General features: G+C 47.0%; 1 protein-coding gene across 2 annotated transcripts in view; it reads right to left on the bottom strand.

The window, feature by feature from the left end:
* Nucleotides 1-25,727, bottom strand: part of CMTR1 (cap methyltransferase 1) — a 322,636-nt gene that overhangs the window by 23,956 nt on the left and 272,953 nt on the right. For both annotated transcript variants that reach the window (XM_029592902.1, XM_029592901.1), the window contains exons 20-23: nucleotides 24,502-24,570; nucleotides 10,820-10,867; nucleotides 6,684-6,796; nucleotides 486-594 (exon numbers count right to left, since the gene is read on the bottom strand). In XM_029592902.1, the coding sequence (XP_029448762.1) occupies nucleotides 486-594; nucleotides 6,684-6,796; nucleotides 10,820-10,867; nucleotides 24,502-24,570 (339 nt within the window). The remainder of the gene's footprint in view (nucleotides 1-485; nucleotides 595-6,683; nucleotides 6,797-10,819; nucleotides 10,868-24,501; nucleotides 24,571-25,727) is intronic.

Below are 25,727 nucleotides of genomic sequence, written 5' to 3'. Positions count from 1 at the left end.
AAATTTATACTAGCTCAATTGGCAATTGCTATCCAAGAAATCTTGCCTGCAAGAAAAGTGGATACCTGGCTCAGAAGTGGGTTGTGGTTTGTAATTACTGGGCATAATTATTTGGCTTATAATTGCTAAAACACCCTGAGATACTGCAACATTTTTATTTTACCTATGCAGGCAAGGGGCTAGACTGGAAATGTTCTCTTGCTCTCCTTTCCAGACCTTTTCAGCCGCAGCTAAACAGGAGCGTTTCAAGTTCTGCTCATCACTCCAGGAGGACTGAAGTACAAATACTTAACTAGGGGGCCTCAGAATCTAAACTGAAGAGGCATTAAGAAAGAGAGATCCCAGACAAGAGGGGGGGGGGTGCTATATTAAATACTTATTTAACTCCTGCCTTTTCACTGATAGTTCAAGGCAAGTTACATTCAGGTATAGGAGTGAATGGACAGTTCTTACCCCAGAATACTTTCCTCCACAATCCTACTTACTTAAAAGCTGCAATGGATTCCACAGGAATACTAAAAGTGGATGTCCGTGTCTTTCGGTTGTAGAAAAACTTTTTATTACTCTTTTTGCTGAATGCCATTGTCCAGGGATCTAAGAGAAAAATTGCAGAGAGAAGAGGATAAGGTCACAAAAGAATCAGCAGGAAACAAATAGCAGTGGTTTGAAGAAAGAAGAAAACCAAACCACGTTCATTTTTATTACCTGCTTACACTCCATTAGTAGGAGCTGAAGTAAAGTCAGCCCCATTGGACTGTGGGGTGACATTACATGGAAATGCACCACAGATGAAAAACATGAGTCAGACTAAGGTCCATGGAGCCCAGCATCCTGCCTCTGACAGTGGCCAGTCCCAGTCACAAGCACCCGGCAGATCCCCAACAATTGATCTATTTCTTGTATTTCACTCCCGGAATAAGCGCCGACTTTCCCAAGTCTGCCTGGCTAATAACTGTCAGGCTGATTCAGTACGCTGCGCTCAGGCAGAGCGCACTGTTAGTCCCCGTTTGGACGCGCTATCATTACCCCTTATACAGTAAGGGGTAATGGCGCGTGGAAAACGCGTGGCCAAACACCCCCCCCCCCCCCCGAAACAAATAGCGCCCGCAACATGCAAATGCATGCTAATGAGCCTATTAGTTAGTCATGCTCAATACAGAAAGTGAAATGTGCAGCCAAGCCGCACATTTTACTCTCAGCCGCACATTTTACTCTCAGAAATTAACTCCTGCCAAAGGCAGGAGTTAATTTCAGATGGCACTGCGCAAGTGTACAGAAAAGCAGAAAAAACTGCTTTTCTGTACACCCTCCGACTAAATATCATAACAATATTAAGTCGGAGGCCCCCCCCCCAAAAAAAAAAAAAAAAATCTGCCCGCGGCTCGTGGGTCGGAAGATGGACGCTCAATTTTACTGACGTCTGTGTTCCGAACCCGTGGCTATCAGCATGTTCGACAACCGACGACGGTAAAATTAAGCATCGGCTGTCAAACCTGCTGACAGCCGCCGCTTCCGCCAATAAGGAGGCGCTAGGGACGCGCTAGTGTCCCTAGCGCCTCCTTATTAGCGCGGGCCCTAATTTGAATACTGAATCGCGTGCCCAGAGCGGGGCCTGGGCACGTGTTGGGAGAGCGGGCGCTTGCCTCGGAGCGCCAGCTCTCCCGTGCACTTTACTGGATTGGCCTGTGTATAAGGACTTTTCCTGCAGGAGCTTGTCCAATCCTCTTTTAAACCCCACTATTCTCATTGTCTTGACCACGTCCTCTGGCAACAGATTCCATAGCTTGATTGTGCGCCGAGTGACAAATCACTTCCTATGATTTGTTTTAAATGTGCGGTTGCCAGTTTCATGGAGCGTCCCTGAGTCCTAGTGTCTAAAGAGTAAATAACCATTCCCTCTTTCATGGCAGAACGGTAAATAACCGTTTCGCCTCTTTCATGGTTTTCTAAATCTCAATCCTATCCCCCTTTCAGTCCTCTCTTTTCCCAGGTTTAGCCTTTCTCCATAAGGAAGCTTCTCCATCATTTTTGTTGCCTTCAATGTCCACTCTGTCTTTTTGGAGATGGGGCAAGCAGATCTGCACACAGTACTCAAGGTGCGGTCTTCACCATGGATCTATACAAGGACATTATGATATTCTCAATTTTGTTCTCTATTCCTTTCCAAATACCGTATTTTTCGCTCCATAAGATGCACCTGACCATGAGATGCACCTAGGATTCAGAGGGGGAAAATAAAAAAAAAAAAAATGGTGTGCTAAACCGGCTCTGTTCTCAGGCTACCGGTGCCATTGGTCGGCCCCTGTGACATAGTAAGGGCAAAGGGCCGTCGGCACCATTTTGATTACTGGCAGCCGACGGCCCAAGAGCAGGAGATCACTCCCGGACCCCCGCTGACCACCAGGGACTTTTGGCAAGTCTTGGGGGGGGGGGGGGGGGGGGTCAGGAGAGTGAGGGATTGTAGTTAGTTTTTTAGGTTTTTTTTATATTCGCTCCATAAGACGCACTTTTTTCTCCCAAAAGTGGGGGGGAAATGTCTGTGCGTCTTATGGAGCGAAAAATATGGTAATTCCTAACCTTCTATTTGCCTTTTTGCCTGCTGCCACCCACTGAACTGAAGGCATTGCCCAAAAGGACTCCTCAGATGGAGCTCAGCATCATGTGCTTGTAGCTGGGATTATTTCTCCCTATCTACATTACTTTGCACTTGTCTATATTAACTTGTATCTGCTATTTAAAAGCCCAGTCTCCTATTTTTACAAGGTCCTTCTACAGTTCCTCTCGATTTGCTGTTTTAACTCCTCGAAACAATTTTGTGTCATCTCTAAATTTGGTCATCACACTTGTCATTCCTTTCTGCAGAGAGTAACTACTTTCTGTTGAAAGAAAGAATAGTGAAATTAAAACTCCCCAATCCCCCCCCCCCTCCTGCGCTTTGTAGCTTCCGGGGGAGTGTACCGTGAATCTTGGTACACAGTGGGGTGGCCGCTCTAACATCTGGCAAGTTGAGAGACCCGGAGATGTCCAACTGGAAGGGCTGATGTAACCTGGATATCATGTAACCTCCCAAGGGAGGGTGAGCGGTAAAGTCTTACCTGCATTTCTGTGTGCTGTACAAGAAAAAGTTGAGACCTGTCGCCGGGTTTCGAGGTGGACTTGCACTTGAGGCAGTATTTGCTGGATCTCGTGTTTAGCAGATCAGAGAATCCATCTGGAACTTCGGTCCTGAATTAGGAATCAGAAGCCAGAGTATTAATCAGTACAGGGTCCCGTTGCTGACAACGGGAGGATGTCCTGATGCAATCCCAAATAAATGGTAGAGAGGTTCTCTTGGTATGGTGTCTGACATAGCTGGCAATAGCGATATGTGACGCTAATACAGTTCTTGGAAGACAGAACAGATCTCAATGGGAATGCCACTGAAGAGGGATTAGACTCCTTACTATCTGACATGGATCGCCGAAGGACGAGCCGGTGAAGATTGATGGCTCCGTGGATTTCAGGAGTCATCGAGGGGTAGCCTGTTGGACGTAATGTCCGTCTCAACTCTGAAACCTGGTATGGTAGCGCAGGTATAGAGGAGACAGACTAAGCGTGGCTGGCGCTATCACAGTAATTTGTGGAGGGCCACAATATCGCACCGTTATCGGTGGGGCACGCCTCAGGTACAGGGGAGCCATTATTAAGCTCTGGAATTTGTTGCCAAAGGATGTGGTTAGTGCAGTTAGTGTAGCTGGGTTCAAAAAGGTTTGGATAAGTTCTTGGAGGAGAAGCCCATTAACGGCTATTAATCAAATTTATTTAGGGAATAGCCACTGCTATTAATTGCATGAGTGGCATGGGATCTTCTTAGTGTTTGGGTAATTGCCAGGTACTTGTGGCCTGGTTTGGCCTCTGTTGGAAACAGGATGCTGGGCTTGATGGACCCTTGGTCTGACCCAGCATGGCAAATTCTTATGTTCTTATGTTCTTATTATGACTCGTGAACCTGGCCCTCATTGCAGCAGCTCAATGTGTCGTGATGCTAGTCCAGAATTCTTCGGAACTCGTTCCGGTGTTTCTGGAGCACCAAGGACTACCAGCACTGTGTGGAACAGTGGTGATGGTATTTATTTATTTATTTGAAACTTTTTATATACCGGCATTAGTAAGCATACATCATACCGGTTCACATTGTAACTGAAAGGCTGAAATTACAATCAACGGGGAGGGGAAACAGGGAGGAATACATAGAGCAGAGGGCAATGAAATTAAAGCAATAAAACTGTAACAGGCTATTTACAGGACTATATATAAAGGCTTAAACAGGTTACTTACAGGAGTCTATATACAAAAGGTTCAATTTAGGACAGTGGTAGTGGTGATGTTGCTCGGCCCGGGCATTCTCCAGCACTGAGAAGGATAGCACCGATGTGCTGGATGGCGTCGGTGGCGGACGGTCACCGTGCCGGTGACAATGAGTGCCATGGTGCTCGGCCCGGTCTTTCCCCAGCGCCGAAGTGGATGCCCTCGCTGTCTGAGATGGCGAATGTTGACGGACTGTCAGCATGCCTGCACTGCTCCTGGCACTATGTAGTGTCGTAGGCTAATACGGGGCTTTAATAAGAACCCAAAGCATGGAGCACTGGGTTTAGGCGAGAGCATTACATGGAGGTGCTATGTCGGTATTGATGGTGTCGATGGCGGCCAAAGCAGCCTCGAGGGCATTGTCGATGATCCGGGCAGAGCAAGGATAACAGTGACGAAAGCACTGATGACATTGGCGTAGGTATCTATGGAATGATGTGGCATCGAGAGATCGAAAAACATCGTTGGCATCGGAAAAAATGATGCCGGCATCGACGGAGTCAATGACCGCATCGATGGAAATGACGTGGGCGGACGGCATCGATGTATGGAGGTGGGCGCCGATGGTGGCATGGCCACGGGCGTCGACGGCTTCGATGGGATTGACTTGGGCACCAATGGCGTTGATGGCATCAATGGTACCAGCATGGGCACCGATGGAATTGACATTGGCATAGACCCAGGCATCGACGGCACCCATGGAACCGACCTGGGCATCGATGGCACCGATGGAATCAACGATGGCATCAATGGAACCAACATGGGCATCGATGGCACCGATGGAATAGACAATGGCATCGACCTGGGCATTGATGGCACCGATGGAATAGACGATAGCATCGATGGAAGTGTCCTGGGCATCGATGGCATCCATCCGAGCAATGATGGCATCCATGAAACCCAGGGAAAAATCAGTGCCATGGATGAAAAATATGGATGGCACTGATAGAATCGATGCAAGGAACGATGGCATCAATGTACCGCAGGGGAGGGGTACCGATGGCATCGAAGAATGCAGGACGGTCTGGAAGGGGGTACCGACGGGGGCATCGACTGCGCGAGGGTACTGAGGAAATCAAAGGACCTGGATTCGACAGAGGCCCTGGCGGCAAATGAAACCGTGGAAGTCCATGTCCCACTAGCGCTAATAACCAGGCAGTGTGTCACAGAGGGACACTCGCAGGCTATGTGTGTGGCTAACTATGAAAACATAGGGAGAGGGAAGGCTGCAGTCGGTTGGCAGGCCAGGGAGGTGATAGGAACAGACCGAAAAACAGGGCATAGTACTCACCGAGCGTCGAATAAATGTATGCGAAGGGAGACCCGTGCAGGGAAAAAGTGTTTGTGAAGTAAAAGTTTAAGTGTTTCGTGAGAACAAAGTGTTAGAATTTCTCACAGAGCTTCTAACCACTATGCTTACTGCAGAGCAGAAAAAAGAAGACAGAGAGACACCTGTGGTCACAGGGATAATTACAGGCTGAGCATGCTCAGTGCACTCAGTGTGCCAGTGTCAGTCAGAGCTTTATAGAAACTTTGACAGAAAAGTTTTCCGTACAGGGCTCCATCCTGTGATGTCACTCATATGTGACGACTACCATCCTGCTTGTCCTGTGAGAATGCTCCCACTTGGAAAAATAGACCCCTAGAGGCTGTTGCCTAGAAGCAACATGGACTCAACCAGGCTGGGAGGCAGCACCCTGGCTCTGGGAGTTTAATGCCCTCTTCACATGTCCGCAGTTACCAGAGACAGAGACTACTGAATTGGACTAGGACTACTCCTATGAGGTCATAAAAGAGATGTGCTTCTATCTCTGACAGCTGTGGAGGATAGAAATACCAAACATAATGACTGGTCTAGCAAGAATAAAAGGAAACAGTTCTTAGCCAGGTAGACTTGGGAAAACCAGTGCTTATCCCTGGAAGTGAGATACAATTATTGGGGATCTGCTGGGTACTTGTTACCTGGACTGGCCACTGTTGGAAACAGAATGCTAGACTCCATGGACCTTGATCTGACCCAGCATGGCAGTTCTTATATTCTTATGTTAACTTACTACTGGGCAATTATTTGATGAAGATAGTTGTTCAACCAAAATAGGTACATTCTGAACAGTGCAAGAACCAGGATGTTCACATGGCTACTTTCCATATGTTGAAAAGAAAATTGCAGCAGGGATAAGCATTTATGGAAAAGCAACAGACATTCCAAAAGTGTGGTTGTGGCTACCACAAGAGGGCTACAAAACATTTTCAATTGGTTTTTACTTGATTTATCAGACCTATTAAGTGAAAAGAAGATTGAAAAAAGAATGCCAGGCAAGTCATTCTCCTCCTACCGTTCATAGTCTTAACTATATATAATCCAGTTGGCAAAAAATGCCTGTCATCTCGCCCAGTGTAGGAGAGCCGTGGGATTCCACTGCAGCTCTTTATAATCTTCATTTCTAACCTGCACACAAACAGAAAGGTAGGGACAATTCATACAATTGAGATACAAAATAGTTACAGACTCATGGCACAGGTATTAGCATCAAAATAGTCTCTTGTAATCCCTGTTGCCTTAAGGCCAAATTGCCCAGCAGTCACAAAATGGGTCACATGACCTATCACATGCTGAGTCAAGAGGAGTTTCTCTTTAAAGCTTTTGAACAAGGATGGTCAATGTTGGTTTCTAAAGTCATAGTCCTGTGTTCCACATTAACGAAAATATAATTAACCCAGGTGTTAGACCAAATGCATGAAAATATACCTCAAGAATATTCATCACATATAGCCTGAAAACCAGTAATCCTCAAGAAACAGAACTGGGTAATCCTATTCTAGAGCATTCTCAAATTTCACAAACTACTAATTAGTGTTTGAGCAACCAGAACGTAATGTCCTTTATGTTGGTGATAGAAAGAAGGGAGAGCAGATACATTGCAAAGGGGGAAGTGCTATGTTTAGGGCCAGATTTGACTCCATGGCAATGTGCACTGCCATGGGGAGCGTTCCTGGTTCAATTCCCAAATGGAATCTTCTGCTCTCCAGGCCAGCTGGGGCCCGAGGATGGTTGAGTCACACTTCCCCCACATCTCTAAGTGGAAGGGAGTCCTGCCCTCTCTTAAGGCTGGTGGCCAGAGTCAGGTTTCTGGAAGGAGCCCTGGTGCTACAATCACTAAACTAAAATTCAGAGGGGATATCAAATAGGGGGAAAATGTTCCTCAGTAGCTGCAAATGAGGCCTCATGGTGCCAGATGCCAGCCCTGGTTCAAATTTTGCTGGAAGGCCAGAGGAGAAGGAAGAAACTGCTGGGTCAAAACAATTGCTGTTTGAAGAATTATGATGTGTAAGAAATCTACTCTTCCTCCAAGCATAAAGCATTCTTAATATTTATTTATTTTAAATCTTTTCTATTCCATCGTTTGGTGTGGACCATGACAACGGTTTACATTAAGGCACATAAAAGTAATAATGCTGCAATTTGTCCGATTACAAAAGTGCCATAAGGTTCGGTAACAGTTAGTGATCAATATTAAATGCCGCGGCAAGAATCAATATTAAATGAGTGATCAATGGGTGATAAATGGGTGATAAATATAGTGATCAATATTAAATGCCACGGCAAGAATCCTGACCAACACCAACCGTGGAGAACACATATCACCCATCCTCCATAACTTACACTGGCTCCCAGTGAACTACAGAATCATTCACAAATCACTCACTTTAATTCACAAATCCATCTACAATCACCTGCATTTGGACCTTGAATTCCCTCTCAATCTCCATATCTCCAACAGACCAACCAGAGAAGCATATAAAGGAACCCTACAGGCCCCACCTACAAAAGCCACTTGCCTCACCTCGACTAAAGATCGATCCTTCTCGACAGCAGGCCCAGCTATCTGGAACAACATCCCTCCAACCTAAGACTGGAACCCTGCCTTTTAACATTTAGGAAAAAATCTTAAGACCTGGCTTTTCCACCAAGCCTTCTCAGATCCCCCGGATACCCACTAGACGACCGAAATATCCTTCATGAGCTATGGATCTCCGTACGACCTTCAAGTTCTCAATAAGAGCCTCACCTGATTCATCAATATACTCTGTTTCTGCATTCTTAGGCCTTTCTTTCCAACAGTCTATGCTTCCAAGTTGACTATCCTTGTTGAATGTAACTTTGTTCTTCCTTCTTCAAATTATGGTTTTGTTACAGTTCCCCAATTCGATGTAAACTGATCTGATATGGTCTTTAACCATGAAGGTCGGTATAGAAAAGTGTTAAATAAATAAATAAATAAATGTAATGAATCTTGTCCAGGTCTCTCTATCTCGGTTTTGATTACAGAATTAACTGAATACAGCAGTGTGTGTGGGTGTTTTATTGTTCGTGCTTTGCTTGTCCCTGGTTTCTATTCACCCTTCTCTTTCTGAAAAGCTTGTTTAAAGAGCCAGGTTTTTAAACCTTTTCTAAAGGTTTTGCTGTCTCTTTGTAATCTTAAATCTAGGGGCATGGAATTCCATAGTATGGGTCCTGCCAGTGATAGTGCTCTCTCTCGTACTTGTGTTAGTCTTGCAGTTTTGACTGATGGAATAGTTAGGAGTGCTTTGTTTGCTGATCTTAGGTTTCTGTTAGGGACGTGTACACGGAGGGCTGTATTTAACCAGTCTGCATGTTCGTTATGTATTAACTTATGTATGGTGCACAGTGTTTTGTATTGTATTCTTTGTTCAATGGGAAGCCAGTGTAGTTCAGCCAGTGTTTCAGTGATGTGATCTCTTTTACTTTTGCCAGTTAAAATTCTTGCAGCTGAGTTTTGCAGAACCTGCAATGGTCTTAGTGAGGTGTATGGAAGACCTAGTAGAAGTACATTAAAATAATCAGTGCTTGCAAATATTAATGCTTGTAGTACTGATCGAAAGTTAGCAGTTGTCAGAAGTGGTTTAAGTCTCCTGAGGACCATGAGTTTAGCGTATCCTTCCCTTACTTTTAGAGATGTGTGTTGTTTTAAGCTTAGTTCGGTGTCAATTATTACTCCTAGATTCCGTACTTTCTCTGCAAGTATTATTTGTTGGTTGTTTTTTTAGTGTGATTGGGTTTTGTTTGATTTCCATATTTTTTCTTTCTAAATGTAAGAATTCTGTCTTCTCTATATTGATTACTAATTCCATTTGGTTTAGTAGCTGCTTAATGATATCTAGATACATGTTGGCTAAGTTTAATGTTTTCTCGATTGTATCATCAATGGGTAAAATTAATTGGATATCATCAGCTTATATATAGTGTGTGATTCCCAAACCAGCTAGCAGGTGGCATAGAGGTAGCAAGTATATGTTGAAAAGTGTGGCGGAGAGGGCAGATCCTTGTGGTACTCCTGTTTGAAGGTTTATTTTTTCTGATATAGCGTGTCTAATTTGTACCTGAAAATATCTGTCACTGAGATATGATCTAAACCATTTGATAGTTTTGTTGTTTAAGCCTATTTCTTTTAGTCTATTTAAGAGTATGTCATGATTTACAGTGTCAAATGTTGCTGACAGGTCAAGCATCACTAGAATGTAATGTTTACCGTTATCAAAACCCCTCATAATGTTATCTGTAAGGGCAATCAGAAGTGTCTCTGTGCTATAGTGTTTTCGAAAGCCATGTTGTGAAGGATATAGGATGTTATTGTTATCAAGGACCAAACAGACTGGATTAATTAGCCACAGGCTGCTACAAGTAGCACCAATAGATTAAGGTCTACAGCAAATCATGCAGTTTCTTCTCCTCTAACATTTGCCCATGAGACAATGTTCAATTCCTGAGAAGAGATAGGATCCTCATTCTCCTTTTTTCTTCAATCAGTACATACTTTGGCTTGCCATCTAGACAAGGGCAATTCTATAGGTCATTTGATAATGCAAGATCTTTACAACATCCAGGTCAGGCGGCTGAGATGCACTTGGAAAGAGGCAGCAGATGAAAACATTTGCTGATGCAGCTAGACCATTCCAGAACCTACTTTGGGAACTGTTTAAAACCGCATGCATCAAATTGCGACAGAGTTTTCACAACCACTGGAGTTCATGTTTTATACAGATGCACAAAATCTTACTCTCCCTTTCAGTCACATGACATACTGCAGTAACAGAACCCAATTGTTTTGGCTGTGAAACCGCTATCCTGGCTTCCTCAGTCAAAGCTGAAACTTAACTCCTTCATTACTAACTCCAAGTCTTGGGAGTAACGATTTTTCCCCTTTATTTATAAGATAGCATTCAAATGATATACCCAGCGCTTTATGCCTGTCATTTCCCCATGGAGTTACCAGCAAAAGACAATTGTCACTGAGGAGAAAGCTTCAATGGATATTTATTAACATAAGACTCTGTAGCTACAGGATTAATGCTATTCTCTCTTTGTTCAGCAGTTTCTAAGACACAGTGAAACTGAAGCTTGAATTCATGGTAGAAATTCTTTTGTTACTCCAAGAAAAGGATCTCTCACCGTAAAAATATTTTTTCCATCTCTTCCAGTCTGTACACTTCTTTCACCCTGCAGGAAAATTAGAACAAATCAATCCACACAGTTAATACTTCTAAAGCAGAACATTTTAATTCTAGAGATTTGATTGGCCTGCCCATATAACTGTAGCACTAGAATTACATAATTAAACCTAGGAGTTTATTAAAGCAGGTTTCTTGGACAGTTGTAGGAGCAGTTTCTAATAGAAACCAACTCAAACATGTTTACCGCCACGTATGTTTCACAACTGTTCAGAACAATGGTCTGACCGGCTCCTCCAAACATTTAAAAAAACAAAATAAAACAAAACCATGCAACAGAGACTGCTATTACTAGTGCATTTTGCTAATAATCCTCATAGAACCCTCAGTGTTATTTTAGTTACAGGGCTCAAGCTTTAAAGCACCTATCAGAAGTCGGAAAACAATGGCACAGGGAAACATTTCTAAGAGCACAAATCCAAAGGAATCCAGCCCCAGGGTGTCTAGTAACACTTGTCAGCGAGCTGAAGTAAATGCATGCTGTATGGAAATGTGACGTCACAACTTACCTGAGAATTTCCTTTTCTTTAGGACAGTCAGATGAATTAAGAACAAGCAGGCCTATCCTGTAAAGTGCGGCCGCGTTTACCCTGCTCCTAAGCCGCTTTTAACTCACGTTCCGGCCGCGTTAGCCCTTCCTGCGATCCCGAATCCCCTTTAACCTACTCCTACCGCGTCCTAAATTCCCCGGGCAACCCCTTCCGCCCGCGGCATGTATATTGCATGCAAACGAGCGAATTAGCTCGATATTGCATGCAAACGAGCCAATTAGCTATTCCCCTAGCATCCCGTAACCCGCGCCCCGACTATCGCTACCTTTCCCTGCCGTTTTGTCGCGCGTTTAACCTGCAAACTTACCGCCTACCCTGACCCAGGCGGTAGAGGCATGGGTAAGGGTAGGTGGCAAGCTTTCCCCCAGCCTCCGCTCACCTGCCCCCGCCGCGATCATGGGGGCCGGTCTCCGTGGCAGCCCCAGTCCTCTCCCCTACTCCCGAAGCCAAAAAAAAAAAAGCGAAAAAAACGTTGCAGCCCCCCTCCGATGTCCGGACTGGGGCTGCCACGGAGACTGCAACGGCAAAGCGACTTTTCAGTGTCCCCCCCTCCTCTCGGAGCAGGGCGCGAAAAGCCGCCTTGCTCCGGGAGGAGGGGGGACACTGACAGCGCTGAAGCAACGGCGAAGACAGCGGCGAAGCAACGGCGAAACGACTTTTCAGTGTCCCCCCTCCTCTCGGAGCAGGGCGGAAAAGCCGCCTTGCTCCGGGAGGAGGGGGGACACTGACAGCGCAGAAGCAACGGCGAAGACAGCGGCGAAACGACTTTTCAGTGTCCCCCCTCCTCTCGGAGCAGGGCGCGAAAAGCAGCCTTGCTCCGGGAGGAGGGGGGACACTGACAGCGGCGAAGCAACGGCGAAGACAGCGGCGAAACGACTTTTCAGTGTCCCCCCTCCTCTCGGAGCAGGGCAGAAAAGCCGCCTTGCTCTTGAGCGACGAATTGCACACTTTCCCCGTGCAGGCGGCCATCTTGTTGGGAGGAGCTACGGGAGCCAGATCGTGTTCCTGCTCATGGCTGGCTGCAAAAAAGTAAGTTTTTTGCCGGCGTCCGGGCTGGGGGAAAGCTTCACCGTTGCTAGTGTCCCCCCTCCTCCCGGAGCAAGGCGGCTTTTCCGCCCTGCTCCGAGAGGAGGGGGGACACTGAAAAGTCGTTTCGCCGTTGCTTCTGCGCTGTCAGTGTCCCCCCTCCTCCCGGAGCAAGGCGGCTTTTCCGCCCTGCTCCGAGAGGAGGGGGGACACTGAAAAGTCGTTTCGCCGCTGTCTTCGCCATTGCTTCTGCGCTGTCAGTGTCCCCCCTCCTCCCGGAGCAAGGCTGCTTTTCGCGCCCTGCTCCGAGAGGAGGGGGGACACTGACAAGTCGTTTCGCCGTTGCTTCTGCGCTGTCGCCGCCGTTGCTTCCTGGTATCTGTCATTTCAAATGACATTTGAAATGACAGATACCAGCGTGGCGTGAAGCCTTAGGCCCGCGCACCCAGGATCCTGTATAGGCGCTCTATCCAGTATCCTGGGTTGCGCGGGCCTAAGGCTTTTCGGACGCGGCTTACATTTACATATAATTAGGCTTCAGGATCGAGCGGTAGGTGAGCTGCACTGTGCGGGTGGTAACCGCGGGTGCCGTAGGCACTAACGCAGCTCTTCCTACCGCTCGGTACTGGATAGGCCTGAAGGTTATGTACCTCTACCAGCAGATGGAGATGGAGCAAACTGACATCAGCCTGCCAGTATTATTTTCAAAAGCAACTGTGGACAGACTAGAAAAATCTTGATTAAAAACAAGTAACCATTTCAATACTCAGCCAACAGGCAACACCGAGCTCGGACAAGAATGTATAAACATTAGTCTAGGGACTGGACTAACACTTACCAGTAATCCCTGTAACACATAGTCACACAAAAGGACTATAATGAAAACATTCGGCAGCCACGGGAGGATTCATCTGACTGTCCTAAAGAAAAGGCAATTATCAGGTAAGTAATAATTTCTCATTTCTTAGTGTCCAGTCAAATGAATCCAGAAGAAGCGGGATGTACCCAAGATACTCCCCAATAAGGTGGGAGGCTGCCCACAGTCCAGTCAAAGGCTGCATCCTCCCAAGTCTGCCCATCCAGATGATAATACCTGGAAAGGTGTGTAAGGATGGCCATATCACAGCTCGGCAAATGTCGACAGGGGACAACAATCTAACTTCTGCCCATGACACTGCTCAAGCCCTAGTGGGATGAGCCCTAATTTGACTAGGGAACAGTTTCCCAGAATCCACGTATGCAGCTGTGACTACCTCCTTAATCCAGCGAGCTACCATAGCCCGCAAGGCCGGCTCTCCCTATCTAGTACCACCATGAAGCGCAAATAGGCGATCCAACTTCTGGAAAGGCTTAGAAACCTGCAGATACCTATCAATAGGTCTCTTGACATCCAAGGGTTGCAACAGACGATACGCCTTCACATCTCTCTCTGTTCAGAGACAGGCAGGGAGATGGACTGATTCAAGTGAAACTCAGTGACCACCTCTGGTAAAAAGGAAGGAGCAGTAGGCAGCTGTACCGCTCCTAGAGTCACCTGAAGGAATGTCACGGCAAGATAACACCTGGAATTTGGAAACCCTACTCATAGAACAAAATGCCACAAGGAACACCGTTTTCAAGGACAGGGTATACGGTGGTATAAATGCAGGGCCTGCCACGAAAACCAATACCAATTAAGACTCCAAAGGGGCATCATAAACCACAAGGGAGGACAGAGATGGTTCACTTCATTCAGAAAATGGCCACATCAGGATGAGCCAACAGGCAAGAGCCACTACTTGCACCTTTCAGGAAATGAAAGCAAAGCCTTTATTCAAGCCATCTTGCAAAAATTCCAGAATGAACGGAATCTTGACCAAGGAAGGAAGAGTACCTCGATTCACACACCAGACCTTAAACTCGCTCCAAACCCGCACATAGGCCAAGGAAGTGGAGAGCTTCCTAGCTCTCAGTAAGGTGGAAATCACCGCTGCAGAGTATCCCTGTTTCAGTAAGCAAGCCCTTTCAAGGGCCATACCGTAAGAAAAAAATAGTCGGATCTTCATGAAGGACAGGTCCCTGCCGCAACAGGGTCTTGTGCGCCGGAAGTAGAAGAGGCGAGTCCACCAGGAACCTCCGCAGATCCACATACCATGGTCTCTTGGGCCAGCCTGGAGCTACCAAGAGCACCATCCCTATGTGGTGCTCGATCCTCTGAATCAATTTGCCCAACATGGGCCATGGAGGAAAGGCATACAGTAACTTGTCGTCCAGCCACTCCTGCACTATGACATTGATCCCCCAATGACTTTGGATTTCTCCTGTGGCTGAAGAATTGAGGAACTTTCAGATTGTGTGAAGTTGCCAGGAGGTCTAGGAACGGAAGACTCCAGTGATCCAGAAGCAGCTGAAATGCCTCACCTGACAATGCCGACTCTCCTGGATCCAGGCTCTCTTTGCTGAGAACTCTGTCCTTATGTTGTCTCTTCCTGCTATGTGCGAGGTTGAGAACATCTTGAGATGCACTTCTGCCACAATCGTTGTATTAACCGATATTATTCGGACCAATCAACGTTGCAGCCTGTCGCCAAACTGTAAACATGCCAACTGGACTGCCCTGGCTTTCAGCCTAAGTGATGTTCCAGTGAGACTCTTCTGCATTCCAGTATCCTTGCGCTAAGAGCGCCTAACAGTGAGCTCCCCAACCAAGGAGACTCACGTCCATCATCAGTACTAGCCAGTCCAGTGGGGTTGGGAGATTCCCTTCCTTAGATGATCAGCCTGCATCACCATTGCAGTTGGGAGGAGACCTCCATCGGCAAGTGGAGCAGAATCAAATAGTTCTGAGACTGTGGTTGCTCCAAACAAAAACAATCCGTTAAAGGGCAACTTGGTGAGGCTAGCCTTGAAGGTCACATCAGCAGACCAATATTTCAACCATAACTGATGCCTGGTCGCTACTATAGAAGCCACCCACTGGCTAAAGTGTGAACCAGATCACAGCCCGCATCTGCAAAGAAGGCAACAGCTGGTTCCATAACTGCCCTTGAATTTACCCCAGGGACATCAACCTCCTGGGAGAGAAGCAAACAAGAGTGAGCCACCAAGGAACAACAAGAAGTGATTTGCAAGGACATTGCCACTGCTTCAAATGCTTTCTGAAGGACAGTCTCAATTTTTTTTTTTTTTTATCATGAGCATCCTGCAAGGCTGCTCCACCTTCCATGGGAATAGTGGTCCGTTTGGAGACTGCACACACAAGTGCATCTACCTTCGGAAAATGTAAGCCCTCTCTTACCACTGGATCCAGAGTGTACAGGCCTTCAAAAACCTGACTCCCTTTGAAATTAGCCTCTGGGTCGCCCCACTCAAGAGCAATCAATTCTTGAATGGTGTCCATCACAAATTTCTCTTTGACTTAGACACTGAATCTGCCCAAGGAATGCCAAGCATTTTCAAGGTCTGGAAAATCAGAGCTGGCAGTACATCTCTATGAAAGAACAGAGTTCTATACGGTTCTAATCCGGGGAGAATTTCACCATCCTCAAGAGAGTCAGGATCGGCATCATCATCTGTGCCATCTGGATCTCAATCCGGACATCCCGTGGCCACTCTAGAAGTACTCCGGTGCTTAATAGAAGGTCCAGGCAAGGATCCTATCTGCACCTCTGGTCTGGGAGCACTGGACAGGACTGAGCACTGCGCCTGAAGAAAGGATTGCAACCCCTTGAAAAAAATTCTACCCATGAAAATGTAGAAGTATCCAAACCAGGAGATACCTGAGAAGCATTCACTGAGCTACCTTCCGCTGCTGAGGAACCAGTTAGGGGAGTTCGAAAATCAGGCTCCCCACCGAGTCGTCTTTACCCAGATCCACATCAGTCTCGAAAGAACTAGGCTTAGTGAAATCAAAGGAAGACAAGTCTCCCTGAGCCTCCTAACAGTGGTAGCACAAATTTGCGGGCACTCCTGGCTGAGATACCCGAATATGATAAGCAGTGCAAAGAGAAGGACGAGAAGCCTTCCAAGGCACAGGCGCTATTATAGCCAACAGTGCGCAGAGCAGCGGCCAGAGGCATGTGTCTAGCTGTTTTTCTTTTTTTTCTTTTAATATGCACTCTCAACCTTGGCACACATAATTATGCATCTAACACTTAGGCAGCATACACCTAGGCGCCTACCTATTCGTTCAAAAAGCAGCATCACAAAAAACTTAAGGCACAGTTCAAGTTGTGTGCAGAGATAAGCGTGTGGCCACTACGAAGGCACTTAAAATAGACGCACAGACTACAAGTCCCGACTGTGCGTACAAAACCTGGGCGCACAACCTGGACGCACAGCTAGACACACACGCCAAACCGACAGTCCTGTAGAGGGCATAAGAACATAAGAAATTGCCATGCTGGGTCAGACCAAGGGTCCATCAACCCCAGCATCCTGTTTCCAACAGAGGCCAAACCAGGCAACAAGAACCTGGCAAGTACCCAAACACTAAGAAGATCCCATGCCACTGATGTAATTAATAGCAGTGGCTATTCCCTAAATAACGGCAAGTCGCAGCCTTAGAAAATGTGCGAAATGCTGTTGCAGCCTACCATGTGGTGTGCAACAAAAAGCCTCAAGCAGGGCCTAGCCTAAGGAGGCTGCTCAATCCGCCATGCTGCCCATGTCCCTCGACCTCCCACGGAGCAGGACGAATGTCAGAATGACGCACTGAGCACAGAGACCAGGGGAAGAAAGAAGTCCTCACAACATAAAACCTCCTTCTAAATCTGTGTAAGTTGTTTTTGTTTTTTAAACTTACCAGAGTTCAGCCTTACTTGGCTGAGCACAGAGACAGTCTCTGGCTGTGGGGGGAAAGGGTATGTGCCATCACAGCTGTGCTCAACTTCCTGCACCCACTGCTTTTCAGCTGCTTAAGCAGCTAAGTGCACACTGGCTGAAAAGCCAGCTACTGGACCAAGGCACTTATCTGAGGGACCAAGGAATTCTCAATTGTGGGAGGGACCATTTGGTATCACCGCAAGAGAACAGGGGCAAATTTATTTCCTCAATTCTCCTTTTCTTGAAAGTGAAGCAATCCCCAGTAGGGAGATGTATGTCCACCATCTGCTGGAGACGGAGAATACTGGCAGGCTGATGTCACTGCAGGAGTATATATACTGTGACGTCAGTTTGCTCTGTCTCCATCTGCTGGTAGAGGTGCATAACCCACTTGTTCTGGATTCATCTGACAGGATGCTAAGAAATTTAGAATAATAGATGTGCTTTATTAATGGTTTCTTCCTAAGAGCTTTGAGACAAGTTTAAATGCTTTCAACATCAGCTGTTGCAGCAGTCCCAGGTTCATGTGTGATCTTCTGCCTGATCCACTTCTGCTGTCAGGATAGTACAAGGATTCCTAAATGTTTTCTACTCAAAACTTGAATGACCTCTGATAAAGCAAATGTTGCTTACCTGATGTAACAGGTGTTCTCACAGGACAGCAGGATGTTAGTCCTCACAAATGGGTGACATCGAGGATGGAGCCCTGTACGGAAAACTTTTCTGTCAAAGTTTCAACAAGCTTTGACTGACACTGGCACACTGGGTGCACTGAGCATGCCCAGCCTGCAATTATCCCTGTGAGCCACAGGTGTCTCCCTCAGTCTCGTCTTATAGCTAAAAAGCGCAAGCGAAACTAAAATAAAAGTATACAGACCCAACTCCGCGGGGTGGCGGGCGGGTTTCGTGAGGACTAACATCCTGCTGTCCTGTGAGAACACCTGTTACATCAGGTAAGCAACATTTGCTTTCTCACAGGACAAGCAGGATGGTAGTCCTCACAAATGGGTGAGTACCGAGCTGAGGATGCCCGGGAATGCACCAGATACACCGCAGATGCGCAAAGGCGTAACGACTGAGGTGGAAATGGGAATGGAGGGCATCCGCAACACCATAATGGGTTCGTGGAAGGATGTTGGGTAGTGAATTGAAAAAAGTAAGAGTAGGCGGACTGGCCAAACATGGAGCATGCCGGCTAGTCAAATGTAAGCAATAATAGGCTGCGAAGGTATGGAGAGGACTCCAGGCTGCAACCTGATAAAAAAGTACAAGCAGCAGTAACCAAAGGGAAGCTGTTAAGGCTAAGACGGACACAACAGTATGTGGATACCCACAGTGTTGTAGTGAAATGTCTGCTTGTTGGTAGGAAAGGAAATATAGACCACTTAATCAGAAGGATTAGGTCTGTGTGGCCACTGGAAGTAGCAGCTTGACCCTTGCATGAAGGAAAGAGTCAAGTGGAATTCACATGGAATGCAGTGCAATGTAGATAGAATGTAAGCGCAGCATTACTGTCCAGGAATGTGGAAAACCCAGTCTCTCCCTAGGGCGAGAGAGAGAGGTTAGGAAAAATTAATAGAGTATTTCCTGAGGAAAGGAGATACAACATCTACCTGAAAAGGATAGAAAGTTGAATGCGTAGAACTACTCAGTGGCAGAGGAACGGAGTCAGGTGAGTATGGAAAGAGTGCATAACTACGGACCCTGCTGGCAGGAATGACATTAAGAGGGAAAGAAGTTCCCTTGCCAAACTGTGGAAGAGAGGAATGGAAAGGCTCAAACGTAGAATGTATGAGACTTATAAGGAGAATATATATGTTCATTCCGTGATTAGAGAAATAGAGGCGGCTTGATAAGTGGATAATCCATGGTAAGCCGACTTAGAGAGGATTACCGAAAACGGGAACCCAACTCCCAAAACGATACACCTCCTAAGAGAAAGGTGTATCTATGTGGAGGATGTCTGGAGAACAGAATCCGAGGGAGTAAGAAAAAATGGTGGAAAAGTAAAAGGGGTAATACCTCTTTTTTTTTTTTTTAGCGTCAGGAGGTAAAGCCTGCCATATTAAACGGCAAGATTTATGTTTAGAAGGTTATGTGACGCTACCAGAACCTAAGAACATCAGTAAGTCTATGATTTGGGACTGACTGGTGAGGGAATAAAAGGTTACTGATATGATGGATTGAGAAGTATGGGAAGCATACTGATCTCAGTCAGGGAGTGGGGAAAAGAATACTGAACCCCATCCCAGTTCAACATTAGAAGAATGCTGGCTACGAGAGGCAGCAGAAGAGATATATTGAAGAGGCCTTTGATGGAAGAAAAGGCATCTAAGGGAACGCATAGGAAACATGTGTAGGGAGCAGAACCTGTGCATCGTATGGAATGATGCAGACGCAGAGGAAAGTTTAGTTAAACTCAGCGTTAAAAGATTTGCCCTGTACACATGTAATTGAGACCATTCGAGAGGATAGAACCTACGTGGAGAAGGTCTGATAGAGCGTTCATTAAATCTCTTAGATATGTGGCCCAAGGTCGCATGAAGTGAACAAGGGCCAAGGGTAGAGCTGCGCAGCTGTCTAGCAGAGCAGCTAAGAGGTAATGCGTGCTTATGAGTTGGAAAGCACATTGTCCCTATGCTGTCTGTCTGTATGCACAAAGAATTGTTGCAAAAGCAGTATTGGAAGGCATAAGGGCATAACTCATGGGTGCAACGTCCAGGAAGTTTATGAGAAACTATGCTGGAGTGCAATAGATGCATAATGGGTTGACAGCTTTCAGGAGAAACTTTATAACCCTAAGGAATTGCGAGCATGAGTCGAAGGAGACTAGGTCCTAGTTCGAACTGGGATAAGAATCAGGGACGAAAGCAATGAAACCACTTAGGTCCATTGAGTATAGAATGTCACTGAATATAACCCATAGCAGTTTTGAATTATGAGAAAAATGCATAGTGGGAAGAAGCCCCATAGCCCAACCATGAAAAGTTGAAAGGCTGAGGTTATGGAAAATATGCGCAGGGACATATAACAATGTATCAGAATGTCTGTGCGCATGCTGGACAAGAGGGTCTTAAGACTGTGGTGTCCAGAAGTGTTACAGAAGGGATTTATGGCAGTGACAGTAATCCCAGTTAGTAAATGTATAGTGAGTCCTGAAAAAAGTGAGAGCTCCTTGCATGTACTGAAAGTGGTTAGCAGTAGTCTATGCAAGGAAAGTGAATGATGTTACACTCCGCAGAGAAAACAGCATTCACCAACAGTGATGCAAGAGACAGTTCACTTACCGAAGCTGGTGCCAGCGGCAGAGCTTGGGGTTGTAATGTTGACTCACCATAAAGCACATAGAAACATTAAAATAATGTACTTACTGCAGTATGGAGTGATGGTAACCAAAGATACCATTGTACCTGTGACGTCTAAAGAAAGTTGGATTTTCTTAGGTCCAGGATGTGCGGAGAGTAACTATTTTCTGTTAAAAGAAAGAATAGTGCAATTAAAACTCCCCAACCCCCCTCCCTTCTCCCCTCTGCACTTCGTAGCGCCTGGGGGAGTGTACCGGGACTTTGGTACAAGGTGGGGTGGCCGCTCTGATATCTGACCAGATGGGAGACCAGGAGGTGTCCCAATGGAGGATATCATGTAGGCTCCTGCAGGTGTGTGAGCGGTAAGTGGTACCCGCATTTCTGTATGCTGTACAAGGAGACACTGAGACCTGTGGCCAGGCCTCAAGGTGGACTTGTACATGGGGCAATGGTTGCTGAATCTCATGTTTAGCAGATCAGCCAATGCAGCTGGACCTTGGTTGGGAGGGAACCAAGAGTCAGAGCATTGGTCGGCACAGGGACTTGTTACTGACAAGAGAAGAAGCCCTGCTGCAATCCCAAGAAGATAGAGGGGTTCTCCTGATATTGTGGCTAACATAGCTAACATAGCGATATGTGACACTAATACAGTTCTAAAAGGCACATGACCCAGAACTTTTCGAACCACGGTCCGAATGGGAGAACACAACTCTATGGGAATGCCGCCGAAGCGGGTACTTACCATCCGACGTGGATCGCCGCAAGACGAGCCGGTGAAGATTGTTGACTCCGACGGTCTCCGGAGTCCTCGAGGGTAAGGCCGGGGACGTAAACGTCCATCTCGCTCTGAAACCCGGTATGGTGGCACAGGTACAGAGGAGACAGGCCAGGCGTGAGTGGCGTTTAGACTGCTAAGTGTAACAGATGGCCATAGACCCACACCACTTGACGGTGGGGCACGCCAGGAACAGAGGAGCCCTAACGGAACTCATGTTCCCTTCCCTCGTCACAGCGGCTCGATGTGTCGTGACGCCAATGCAGAAGCCGTCGGACCTGGATCCGGAAGTTCTGGATCACCAAGGACTGCCAAAACTGTAGGAACAGTGCTGATGGCAGTGGTGATGTCGCTCTGCCCGAGCGTTGTCCAGCCTGGAGAAGGATGGCACCGATGTGCTGGATGGCGTCAGCGGCGGACGATCACGATGTCGGCGATGATGGGTGCCACGGTGCTCGGCCCGGTCTTTCCCCAGCGCCGAGATGGAAGCCCTCGTCGTCCTGGAAGGCGATCGATGACGAACTGTCAGCACGCCTGCTCTGCTCCTGACACAATGGAGTGTCTTAAGCTAATACGGGGCTTAAAAAGAACCCAAAGCGTGGAGCAATGTGAGGAGGCGAGGGTATTATGTGGCGGTGCTATGTCGGTATTGACGATATTGAAGGCAACCTAAGGGGCTTCGAGGATATCATCAAAATGGGTATGAAAAATCGTCGATGACTGGCCAGGAGAATGATGACAGTGACGGGCACTGACAGCACTGGCATAGGTATCTTTGAAACGATGTGGAATTGAATAATTGAAAAACATTGCCGTTATTGAAAAAGATACCGGCATCGACTGAGTCGAAGTCGAATCAATAGGGCGTCAAGGACACCGAAGGAAAACGGAGGTGTCGAGGGCATCGATGCATGGAGGCGGGCATTTATGCCGTTTGTGGCATGGCCACGGGCATCAACTATAGGGCCACAGACGTTGACGGTATCGATTTGGACAGACTCAGATTTCCAAGTGTACATGGCATCGGTGCCCCAGACACGTGTGTTGGTGGCATCGATATGGACACGTATGGAATCGATGGCATGGATCTCCCAGTCGATGAATTCCATCCCGGCATCAACGCCAGTCCTGGAATCGGCATGGGCATCGATGCCAGCCATAAGGCTGGCATTGGCATCAACGCCCATCCACGGAATCGAGCCGGCATGGATACCCACCGATGGGACCCACCTGGGCATCAAATTTCACCGATGGGAGCAGCCTGGCATCGACTGCCCTCGATGGATGCATTCTAACATAGATGCCCATGGATGAAACACCTGGGCATCGGTGTCCATCGATGCAAAAGGACCTGGCACCGATGCCACCGACGGACAAGCCATCCGGCACCGATGCCATCGACGGACAAATCATCCGGCACCGATGTCCATCGATGGACAAGCCATCCGGCACCGATGTCCATCGATGGGGACCATCCGGCACTGATGTCCACTGATGGGGACCATCCGGCATCGATGCCCACCGACGAAATCGATGTGGCACCGATGCCCACCGACGGAAAAGGGCTGGACATCGGTGGGGAGGATGGGGCATCGATGGCATCCCCAAAAAGGGGGTGGCATCGATGAAGTGACCCTGGGATCGTTAAAAAGTGTCTCGGGCAACGGTGGCGGCGACCCGAGTATGCATGGCAGTGACTAACAGCGTGTGCGTCAATGGCATGCATCCGGGTAGGGACGGCACCGAGGAAGCCCAAGGGAAAAAAACAGTGCGTAGGAGGAAAAAAGCCTGGTAGCACTGAAAAGCAAAAAACATGGATAAAGGCATCAGGGCACCGTGGGGGGAGGGGTGCTGATGACATATAAAAGCCCAGGGCGGTTTAGGAGGGTACCGGTGTAGTGATAGGTATCGACTGCGTGAGGGTACCAGGGAACGAAGGACTTGAAGCTACAGAGGTCCTAAAGTTAAGGAAAAAATCCCTACCCCACTAGCATAAGCAAGCAGAGTGTCACAGAGACACTCGCAAGCTGTTTAAAGTTAACTGAAAAATGGGGGAAGGGAAGGCTTCAGTCAGTTAACAGCCTTAAGATAGTGACAGGAACCGACCGAAAAAATAAGAATTAGTACTCACCGAGCGTCGTAAAAACGTACGCGGAGGGAGACCTGTGCAGGGAAAAGTGTTTTTTGAAGTGAAAAGTTAAGTGTTTCCATGAGGTAATTAGTTAAAAAAATCCTCACAGAGCTCCAACCGCTATGCTTACTGCAGAGCGGAAAAAAGAAGACTGAGGGAGACACCTGTGGCTCACAGGGATAATTGCAGGCTGGGCATGCTCAGTGCACCCAGTGTGCCAGTGTCAGTCAAAGCTTGTTGAAACTTTGACAGAAAAGTTTTCCGTACAGGGCTCCATCCTCGATGTCACCCATTTGTGAGGACTACCATCCTGCTTGTCCTGTGAGAAAATCTATGATCCTACCAAAAGTTACAAGTACTCTAATGCAAGCTTTCTAACACTATGATGCTGTAAACGCTTCAAAATTAACTTCTTACAAAGTTACAAATATGGCTGACAGAGCCAATAATTTGGCATTAAGCAGCTCTTTCGATTAGATTAAAAATTCTATAATCCCCTTCTTTGGAATTACTATGCTGCAGAGCTCTGCAGGGAAAGACACTCCTGAGGACAACCCTTAAAGTGTCCTGCTCAGATCAGGAGGTGATAACTAATTAGGACATACATGTATCGGCTCAGACTTAGAGTCTAATTGCCTGACGACTCTCTCCTGACTTAAACCATATATTGCTGCTGCATGTGATGGAGTCAGTTCAGTGCTATACTCCTCCATGTACCCTAGCTATAGTACACCTATGGGCTCATTTACTATGAGCCCTGCTCACACTCGTATACACGTCTCTCTGAGCCCTGCTCTTAGACACCTAACATCCAGGCCTCATTCCCTTGGAATAAAATGCACTTTGGATACACAAATGTTATGTTTTTATTAGGCTAGAAGGGAATGGGATGGGCTGTTATTGTAGAAAAAGATAACAGAACACAACCCTACTGCCCACACCTTCTTACATAAACGTATAAAACAAAGTTGATCCAGAACTAAGCAAAAGAAGAGTGTAGAGTGAAGGATTTGTAGCACAGGTAAGACTCACCGAATGGGGTTCATATCCGGCCGGCTTGGTTTAGAAACAGCTTTCACAAACTTCTCAGCCAACTGAATTCTGAGGAAAAGCCCAGAAACATATTCTGCTTATCAGTACTCCTTTTTCTCCCTTCCTCTCCTGGAAATCACTCTTCCCTGCACTTCTGTTATTGCTTCCATTACTTACCTAATGTAGCAATTACAATATTATATTCTATAGTTGCTTGTTCACAAAAGTATGGCAAATTATGTCACAATCACCTCTCTTCTTAAGAGAGGGGGAGGATACAGTGAAATATGACCCTAAAGCTTGACAGATCCGGATGAGATGAGTTTTCGTAGACACACAAAAGCTGGCGGGTCATTGCAGGCAGGTGGTGCAGCTGAGAAGGATCTGCTCCCATAATGTAGAGATTACTTACCTGATAATCTCGTTTTCCTTAGTGAATGCAGATGGACTCAAAACAAGTGGGTATAGTGTACTCGTGCTAGCAGTTGGAGACTGATCTGACGTCAGCACGGGGTACATATATCCCCACAGGAAGTGCAGCAACTCAGTAATCTTCCTTGCAAAAGCTTTATGGATATATGTGTGACTGACCGATCGATTAAATGAACAAGATTACCCTGACCGATTGATAGTAGCTGGAGACCGCCAGTGTTCTCAACCGGAAGGCGTCGACACCCAGCAGGGTGGATGCCCTATATAAGAAAACATGGCTTACCATGAGTCGGTGAATCCCCATGTATGCCGGCAGCCGGGCGGGATGCTGAGTCCATCTGCATACACTAAGGAAAACGAGATTATCAGGTAAGTAATCTCTACATTTCTTAGCGTGTAGCAGATGGACTCAAAACAAGTGGGATGTACAAAAGCTACTCCCGGACTGGGCGGGAGGCTGCCCAAGGTCCGTTTAGGACTGCCCTTGCGAATGCTGTGTCCTCCCTGGCCTGGACGTCCAGACGGTAGAATCTGGAGATGGTATGGAGGGAGGACCACGTCGCCGCTTTACATATCTCTGCCGGCAACATCCTAGTTTCTGCCCAAGAGGCCGCCTGCGCTCTGGTAGAGTGAGCCTTGACCCGTAGAGGTGATGGTTTTCCCGCTTCTACGTAGGCCGCCTTGATAACTTCTTTGATCCAGTGGGCGATGGTTGCCCGTGAGGCCACTTCCCCTTGCTTCTTCCCGCTGTGAAGGACGAACAGGTGGTCCGTCTTTCGTACCGCTTCTGACAT

This window comes from Rhinatrema bivittatum, chromosome 3 (assembly GCF_901001135.1).
Source record: "Rhinatrema bivittatum chromosome 3, aRhiBiv1.1, whole genome shotgun sequence".
NCBI classification, from domain to species: domain Eukaryota; kingdom Metazoa; phylum Chordata; class Amphibia; order Gymnophiona; family Rhinatrematidae; genus Rhinatrema; species Rhinatrema bivittatum.
The sequence above is the reverse complement of the archived record's forward strand: the minus strand, read 5'-3'. Positions and strand labels throughout refer to the sequence as shown.